Source organism: Marmota marmota, unplaced genomic scaffold (assembly GCF_001458135.2).
Source record: "Marmota marmota marmota unplaced genomic scaffold, marMar, whole genome shotgun sequence".
NCBI classification, from domain to species: Eukaryota; Metazoa; Chordata; class Mammalia; order Rodentia; family Sciuridae; genus Marmota; species Marmota marmota.
The window spans coordinates 52,138,064-52,147,601 of record NW_026000037.1 but is presented as its reverse complement, the minus strand read 5'-3'; the positions used below and the strand labels follow the sequence as shown (position 1 = coordinate 52,147,601).

At 37.3% G+C, this 9,538-nt stretch overlaps 1 protein-coding gene across 3 annotated transcripts in view; it reads left to right on the top strand.

Annotated features, from left to right (window-relative positions):
• The first annotated feature begins 1,221 nt into the window (after positions 1-1,221).
• Positions 1,222-9,538, top strand: part of Slc38a11 (solute carrier family 38 member 11) — a 48,679-nt gene continuing 40,362 nt past the window's right edge. Inside the window, exons 1-3 of one of the 3 annotated variants that reach the window (XM_015479260.1) lie at positions 1,222-1,260; positions 1,736-1,850; positions 3,859-3,933. In XM_015479260.1, the coding sequence (XP_015334746.1) occupies positions 1,222-1,260; positions 1,736-1,850; positions 3,859-3,933 (229 nt within the window). Of the gene's footprint in view, positions 1,261-1,735; positions 1,851-3,851; positions 3,934-9,538 lie in introns of those variants that run through there. The other 2 variants (XM_015479261.2, XM_015479262.2) reach the window with 2 other exon arrangements.

The window sequence follows — 9,538 nt, the reverse complement described above, 5'->3', positions numbered from 1 at the left end:
TATATATATATATATATATATATATATATATATATATATATATAACTTTGTAACAAATAAGCCCAACTGTTAGTGGTCTACAAAAAAACAATAAACATTTATTAACCCACATTTTTTGTGGATCAAAATTTTGAGAGCAATTTGGTTGGATAGTCTGGCTCAGTTTCTTTCATGACCCTGACAATATGTTAGCATTTGTTAATTTGATGGTAGAGAGTTTGTGTAATTTATAAGTCTCTTTAGTTTTTCCATGTTTTTAATTTTTCACGATTTTAAATAAATATGTATGAAAAAAGTCTCTTTTTTTTTTGATAAATACTTGTATATGATTACCACCCTCATTGTCCCTGAAACTCCGCTCTGTGCAATCTGCCTCTGTGTGGTTGAATACTCTGGGCCTCAGTTTCATCATGTGTAATACAAAGAGGTGAACAGAGCTAGCCCAGACATCTGGGTATGTTCCCTTTTCAGTCCCCAGATAGCCCTCTTTCCCTTTCTTGGTTTTCTTACCTGAATCCAGTAACAATCCAGCCTCCTTTTCTTTAAGTCTCCTTTTCCGAAGAGTTACCAGGAAGCATTTGATCAAGACTTGCACAATAATCAAGTTTGCTAAAAGTTCTAGGAACTTTTTTGGCTTTCCCCCCCTATTTATTTTCTAATGAGTCCTTTTTTCCATTTCCACTTACCATTAAAGTCCTACATTTTAATTTGCCATCTCTGCCCTAGAAGAGGTGTAGAGAGAAGGAAGAGCTACCAGGAAAGATGCTCCATGGAGCAGGGGTGCCACTGTGCTCTTACCTGGGCATCAGATCATAACCGTACAATCTGGGCAGGGCAATGAGTGGAACAAGTTGTATTCTGCAGCTTCGTTAAGAGTAGCTCTCAGTCATCCCTGTGGGAGGGGAGGAGGAGAGAGATGCAGAGTGGGTGGGGAGAGGGCTGCCCAGGTCAGAAACTTCTGCAGCATCCGGTTATCAGGAGGAGAGTGCTTGTGGCTGGGCAAACTCCCCTGGGAAACCGCCAGGGACTGTGAGGACCCAGAGTTCAGGTCTATAACACAGCAGTGGGTGAAGACAGTCTGGGCAGCCAGCGAACCGGCTCCCTCCAGCCCCTCCCGGTGCGCGGGTACCTCCTGTGTATGCAAGGTGGTGGGGGAGGCTGGGCAGGCGAGAGCCTACTGCACAGCCCCAGAACCTTCCACTTGCTCAGGATCACCGCGCAATGGGGTACCAGGGACAGCCGCCCCTCATCCCGCTGCAGGTAAAACTGGCAACTGGGTCAAGCTCTGAAGCCAGTTCTTCTGATTTCATTCATGCTGCAACAGGTCAGCTACATTCATCTGGGGTCTTAGTTTAGTGAAAAATTCTGCAGGAGAAAACTATTCTCCTTAATCTGACTTAATCTGACTTTCTTCCTTGGAAAGTACTTTTCAATAACCTCTTTATTTCACACAATCTCATTGCTGGCTCCCCACAGACTTGTACTCTGGATTTGCAAGGACCAGCTGGGGCAGCTGCAAACTGACACTTGAGGATGGAGTTGTTTGCAAAGCTCCGTTGAATTACTATTAAACGTTATACGTTATTGTCCTCATAATTAGTTTATTATAGTTTTTCATATTACTTATTACTACTAGTATCATGGTGGAATTTTGCATTGGATATTTGTCTGATATTTTCCAATTTTTCAAGCTAGTAAATATTTGTTTAATCACCGTTTTAATCTATTAAAATAGAGAGATCTAGACGACAGAGAAACCCTTGTTTCTGAACACGAGCATACAAGGAAATCTTGTCAGTCTGCTGCTGTTTTTAATGTTGTCAACTCGATTATAGGATCTGGTATAATAGGTAAGTGTTCTGTGTTCTGTTTGGTTTGGTTTGGGGTTTTAAATTAAAAAGATCGAATCTAAGACTCAATATACTGCTAGTATTCATTGATTGTTTTTTAAAGGAGAAAGTGTTAACTAAGAAAATTTGTAATTTTCTTCCATAAAAATCTTCCTTTATTTTTATCCCGCATTGTAAAAATATGCCTCCAACTATTTTATCCTGAGGATGGAGTTGAGATTCACACTCTTTCCACAGGTGATAGCATTCTCCACATACATGGTGGAGTTGCACAAGCAAAAGGGCTGAACTTTGTTGTTTGTTTTGGGTACTGTGGGTACTGTGGGTTGAACCCAGGGCCCCTTTACCACTGAGCTACATACCCAGCACAGCACAGCCCTTTTAATTTTTTTCTTTGTTCCTTCCTTCCTTCCTTCCTTTCTTCTTTTTTTTTTTTTAAGACCTTGCTAAATTGCTGAGACTGGCCTCAAACTTATAATCCTCCTGCCTTAGCCCCTGAAGTTGCTAGTATTATAGGCATATGCCACCAAGCCTGGGTTTTTTCTTTCTTTCTTCTTTTTTAATAGGCTGCCTGATCAATTGATTATATTGTCTGATTAACTTCTTTCTTATTCATGAAGTGTCAACCATTACTCAAATCACCTTCAAACCTTTTTTTAAATATTATTTTTTAAATATTACAAGTAGAAAAGTTTAATGTGAAAACATGAAAAATTAAATCCATACAATATTTCCTTATCTGTCTAAATGATGTTAGATTTTAAAGTGCAAACTTGTGATGTGTTCATTTTAAATATCATTTAATCAATAACACAGTTTGTTCATTGTTCTTAGCAGAGGAGCCAAATAATCAATTAAAATAAAGAAACAGTTCATATTTTCCCAATGTTTTTGAGGCAAGGAAAAAAATTCTGAAAAAAAGTGCATTGTATTAAAGTAACCAAAAGCAGTTATTATTTTCAGTGTTTATTATTCTTTTCATTGTTTGAGAACATTCCATTTCAGAAAAGGCAAAGAAAACAAAATAATGCAAACTGCATTATTCATCGAGAATACAACTTTTTACTACAAAGGTTTAATAGGTTAATCTACTGAAAATTTTATGCTTATCTGTTATCTTGAGTTACTTTTCTTCCTTTTTCACAAGTTGAAGTTGATATGCTTCTTTATTTTACTTTCATCCATATATGGACATTTACTTAAAATGATACATGATTTGGAGGTATCTGAGATAAAGCAGAAGAAAGTAGGGGCAAAAACTTATGTAAAATTCTACCTCCTTGTACCATGGAGGTATGGCAGTTCTGTGTAGCAGAGTTCTAGAGTTAATTGTTGATGGGCATGCTTTAAGTTAACCTATGCCAGCAACATTTAAAATACTACTTAATTATGTTCAGCAGCCTTTTAAAATTATATTTTTCAGAAAATAAAACATCTGGGTATAAGCATTTAAATTATGTTTCTTTTCAATATCTTATTTTTCATAATCTAAAAGGGTTCACTTTCTCCAAAAAATGAGACATAATTTTATATATCTCCTTTAACTTCATAAAAAACACTTCTGCATTCACATTTTCTTCCCTTTTACCTATATGGTTGCTGCATTTTGATTCCAGGGTGAGTCTTTCTTAATATCCTATAATCCTGCTTTGTTCCTTATTGTCCATATAAGAAAGGGTTTGGGGCCATTACTACCCATTATATTCCAGGAATATGTCATCCTCACCCACATTATTTGTGGGAACTGGCATCTATTTTTCATTTTCTGTTTTTTTAATTCTTATTTCATCACCTCATAAATTTGCTCTCTTGACATGTCCCTAACTTAAAAGTATTTTTTCTGAAATAAGTATTAATACGCTACCATTCAATTTTAGGACTGTATATTGCTTACAACTATGTCATAAATATATAAATTTAACTTAACATTATATACAGGAATTAGGGAAATTTCTGTATTTCTACATGTCTTATTAATGTGAGGGTTGGGGTGTTTGTGTTTTTCCAGGATTGCCTTATTCAATGAAGCAAGCTGGGTTTCCTTTGGGAATATTGCTTTTATTCTGGGTTTCATATATTACAGGTAAAAATGCTATATAATTGCCTATTACTGCAACTTAAATTGTGCAATGATTCCTTTACACACAAAATAATACTCTGCAATTGAATTTCCTTATTAATTAAGAAGCATATCAAAGGATCCTAAAGAATTTAAGCATTATGTCTGAGGGGATTTACTTTTCATCCTAATCCTTTAAACAGATTAGAAGAAGTAGAAGAACATTATATATTACCAAGCCTAAATCCTATTCATGTGCCTCTGTCACTTCATCCAGAAAGCAATAGATGGGAAAGTCATTTCAAAGGTTGATTAAGGCTAAGAAAAGATGATGCTCTCAAAGTTCAGGCAGCCAAACTTGAGGGCAGGTGCCTGTGAATGAGAGCCCCATCAGCTGTGTTTGTGCAGTCCACCTGGAAGCCCAGAGCTCAACCAGCAGGGTTCCCCACCTCCACTGCCCCTCCACCCAACCCCTGCTCAATGCTTGCCACTGCCTTTAAATGCAGCAATAAGTTGCTTCTAAATCCCTTCTCTTCTGCTCCCCTCTCCATGCAACATGTTCATTAACGCCCCCGTTTTGCCACTCCCCATCTAAATGCAGGCTGTATCACTCATAATCATCTCCTCTTCCTGTTGTTTTTATCCCAGCCTGTCATCCAACCAGCTCACCTTCTGACAAACACAGCATCTTTCCTCCACCTTAGGATCAGAGAGAAAAAGGCAGCTGTTCTAAATAGACACCCCATGTAATAATCACTACTGTGGTGACCACTTTGAGTGGTGACCAAGTATCCTACTACTAGCTAGTACAAAAAACTCACTGTACCCTGTCTGCAGTGTGGGCCTGGGACTCAAGAGTTTCACCTTCCTGTGAGATTATGACTCCCACCACACCCCCAACTACTACTGTCCTATAGCCATCAGCCCAGAGCTGACAGAAATCCAAAAGCCAGCCTCTGCCTCCCCTTTTACCTCCACAAAGTCCAATATGTGACATGGTAGGAGCTCCATAGTTCTACAACCACAGGGCTGGGGTGCGCTGGTCTCAACCAGGGACACATCCTTGCAGATTTGTCTTCTCTATCTTGTCCTTCTACTCCAATCCTCCTGGAGCTCTTGACCCAAAACCACTGTCTCAGCTTTGCATCTGGAAGCCCTGACCAAGATTCCATCCTTTATAAAATCTCAGACTCCCAAGGCCAGCCCCTAATACTGCTATTTTTCCTTGAACTGAGAGGCAGTAAAGCATGTAATAGATAGCAAATTCAAAGATGCAGAGTTATTGGACCACTTTCCTCCCTACCATCTTCTCCCCACTACCCACCCCCAAGACCTAAACTGCTTCCAATTCTACAGCTCTTAGTTTGTAGCTTAAAACTCATTACCTGGTGGCAGGGGACCCACAATTTTGTGCTCATTAAGATTTGCTGGCATTTAAAATTTGGATTGCATTTATTAAAGCACGTATCACACTAGAAAAACTCATTCAAGAGATTTTTTTTTTAATTTCCTGTTTCCCAGTCAATCAGCACTGACAAACAATTTCCCCCCAGGCATACAATAACTTAAGTGCACCATAAACATTTACACACACTGTCAGCCAGTAGATAGAAAACCAAGCAATATATATCACCTGAGAATTCAGGACTTAAGGAGAGTGAACAGTTTACTAAAATCGGATCATATGATACATGAATAAATGATAATGTAAGTGACTTTCAAATAATGATACATATAAACCCATGACAATGACTATGAGTTGTCCTTTGCAAAGTCACATATTACGAAGCTCATGGAAATTACCAACTTATTCATGTACTTGCATGATTCAAATACTTGAATAATTTTTTATAAAGGATTATTACACAAAAGCCAAATAATTAATAGGTTATGATTCACTTTGTTTCTTGGGCTTTGAAAGCAAAATCTACACTTAGAATATATACATAATGGTTTAAAAGAAAATTTGCCTGTTAAACAACTTTAATTCATTCATGGCTTATTTTTAAATGTGCCTATAATGTATTTAAAGGGGGATCAAAATATTATAGTGATTGATACTTGAAATACCTTAAACTTTTAAGGGAATATATTTATAGCCTGTATTTTATAAGCAGACAAAAGCATTTATATTCTGTGGACTTAATTCTTAAAAATTGTTAACTTTAAGCAATACATTTTGAACTTTTATAAAAACTCTCAACGTTCTCATCTCAAACATACAGTTTTTTCCCAGAACCTTCACAGCATCTGTGAAATTGGTTGCCTCCTCTCAGTGACTGAAACCCTCATTGGTTCTCTTCCTTGGCCAATAAGTAGATATTCAGTATTTTGTGCTTCTAGTGTCTGTCTACTTTCTGATGGGTCCTGCTTATTGCTTAAGAGTTATCTTTCTAAAACAGCCTCATATCTGCTACTGCACCATTTTAAACTCTCCACAACTCTGTAATAATAACAAAAACAAAAAATCATTGCAATTAGATTCCTTTATGATTTGGTCACTGTATTTTTACTCTCATTTCTAATTACTTAATGACCTGTCACTAATACTGTCACATTCAGACCTTCTCTTTTAGCAATTCTGGACGATCTCATTCCCCACCTGTAAAATATGCTTTTACACTGCCTTCCTGATGCTAGTCCTCCTGCCTGACATTCCTTTTATTCTCTACCTGGAAAAATCCTATCTTTTGTCCTGCAAGGCATTATTTAACTCTTCAGTGAAGTCATTCCTGGTTTTCAGTAAAGGAAATAGAATTAATTGCGATATGCTTTAGGCTTGAATGATAGTTTAAAGTCTCATTACTAGGTCATTTATCACATTAAATGAGAATCAAATAGATAAACAATTAGCAACCCTAGTATATTGAATTAGTTAATTTTATCGGACATATACAGATCACCAATGTGCTGGGCATTGATACTGCACCCAGTAGAGCAGTGATGAACAATATCCATGCTGTTATAAGAGCTCACGTTGTAATGTATTAGACAGACAGAAAACACATAATTATAACACATCATGAAAATACATGGTGATTAACATAGCCTCAATAGAATAAGCATATTCTGGGAAGGAGGAGATGTCCACTGAGTGTTTATGGAAAAATGTAAGTTAGTAAAGAAAATGGATGGGTATTCTAAGCAGATAGAAATGTGATTCAGTATGGCTAAAGTGTAGGGTTGATGTTCCTAAGTGGAGAGAGGAAGTTGGAGAGGTTGCTCTCATATAAAGATAGTCATTACCATTTCCTGAGGACTGGCTTTATGATGAACATAATAAAACCACAATATTAAATCCTTCTGTCTCCATTCGGTAGGTATTCATGTCTTACTTTTATGAAGGAAGAAATTGTGACTTCACTAGATTACAATGGTTTATGCAAGGTCTGCAGTTACTTGTGACAGAGTTGGGATATTAATTTAAGTGCATGGATTCTGATTCCAGTCTACCACGTCCTGAGTCCTGAGTCCTCCATTTCTAGCAATGGGGAAATCAGCAATTTACCTAAACTTCTAAGCCTCACTTTTTTCATTTATCAAATTGTAATAATAATAATACCAATTTAGCATGATTGTGAGGATTAAATGAGTTAATATGCAAATCTTTGGGAAGAGGACTGGCTTACAGAAAAGCATTCTAAAAGTATTGGCTACTATTTTGTAGTTGTTATCATTAATATTCAACCCCCACAATGATTTTTTTTCAACCACCATATGCAACCTGTTAAAAATAAGAAAAATAGCACAATTTTTCATTAATTTAGTTAGCCTCTTGTTGTGGCTTGAATGTGAGATGTCCCTCAAAAGTCCACAGTTGAGACAATGTAAGAATATTCAGAGGAGAAATGATTGGGTTGTGAGAGCCTTCACCCAGTGAATTAATCCCCTGATAGAAATTAACTGAGTGGTAACTGAAGTAGTAGGGTGTGGCTGGAGAAGGTTGGAATTGGGGTGTAGCTTTGGGCTATACATTTGTATCTGGCAAGTGGAGACCTCTCTCTCTGCTTTCCGATCATCATGTGAACTGCTTTCTCTGCCATACTCTTCCACCATGATGTTCAGGCTCACCTTGAGCCCCGAGGAATGTATATGGCTGTCTATGGACTGAGACCTCTCAAACTGTGAGCCCCTAAATAAGTCTTTGCTCCTTTACAGTTATTTTGGTTGGGTCCTTTAGTCACAGCAGCAAAAACAATAACTAAAACACTTCTCTAACATATCAGACATTGTGGTAGACATTTAAACTCCATGATCCTTATATCATTCTTCAAGATGGGCATATTGCTTTGCTTTACAAAGACTCAAGAAGGGCTGCACAGATAAATACACATGGTTTTTCTGCCTATGAAAGAATTTTATTTTTATTCAAAGCACTAGTGGATATCCCTGGAGAGTTTAAAGTAGAAGACTGATTAGATTTAAACTATGGTTAGATTCATTTGGGGGAGGGGGGTTGTCAAAATTTTACTGGGGACAAGTTTGGTGAATGGGAGAACTGTAAAGAGGTCATTGCAGCAAACCAGGAAAGAAATTGTAAGGCCAAAGCTCTATAATAAAGGAGGTTAGAGGTTAACAATGAGGAGATATTAGTCAATATTTATGATACAACAGTTACTGGATTTGGGGACCAAAGTTATATAGCAAGTAATGAATACTGAAGAGTTTAGGAGGAGTCTCAAGTTTCTGTTGATATTTTTCACCAATTGGAGAAGCATGGTTGAGGAATCAAGTTCCAGAACAAATGCACAGATTAGCATTTGGACTTTTTAATATTGAGATGCCTATAACATCTTGAAGGTAAGACTTGTATTAGGCAGCTAGATATAGAAGTGTGGAGTTTTGAAAGGTCTGAACTGGAAACACAAATTTAGGTGTTACTAACATGTGCATGAAAATTGAAACCAGGGATGTGATAAGGTCACAGGAAGACATCTTGAAGAATGAGCAAAAATCCCAGGGATACAGGGTTTGAAGCAGAGTCAAAAAACTGTTGAAAACCAGTATAAATGCCAGAATGGTAGGAGGACAACCAGGAGAAAGTGCTGTCACAAAGACTGAGGCAAGATGGATGAGTTAAAGGGAAGTGATAACTAGAAAGGGGAAAAAGTCAGAAAGAGCAAGTGGTATTGTAGATTGGGGGAGGAGAAAAGAAATTATATTCATCAACTTGGAAACTGTTGATCTTGTGGAAAGAAGCTTCTATTATGGGGAGAAAATCAAGGTGGAAACCATACCACAGTGATTTGTATTTTCTAGTTTGTATTCTAATACTTTTCCAAATTACTTAGAAGATAAAAAGAAATTGCCATGATGGAAATATAAGAGAGAGAGATTAAAAGAGTGCCAGGCCAGGGGCCATGCTGGTGGTCCATGCATGCAATCCCAGCTATTAAGGAAATAGAAGCAGAAGGATAGCATGTTCAAGGACCACCTGGATAATTTAGCAAGATGAGAACCCACACAAAACAAACAAACAATCAAAAAAAACCAAGAAAGACTGGTGATGTAGCAACCCTGGTTTCAATCTCCAGTGACTCAAAAAAATAAAAGGAAATAAAATAAAGAATCAGTACCACACCTTGTACATGCCTTTGTACTCAATAAAGCTATAGTGTTCTTCAGTAAA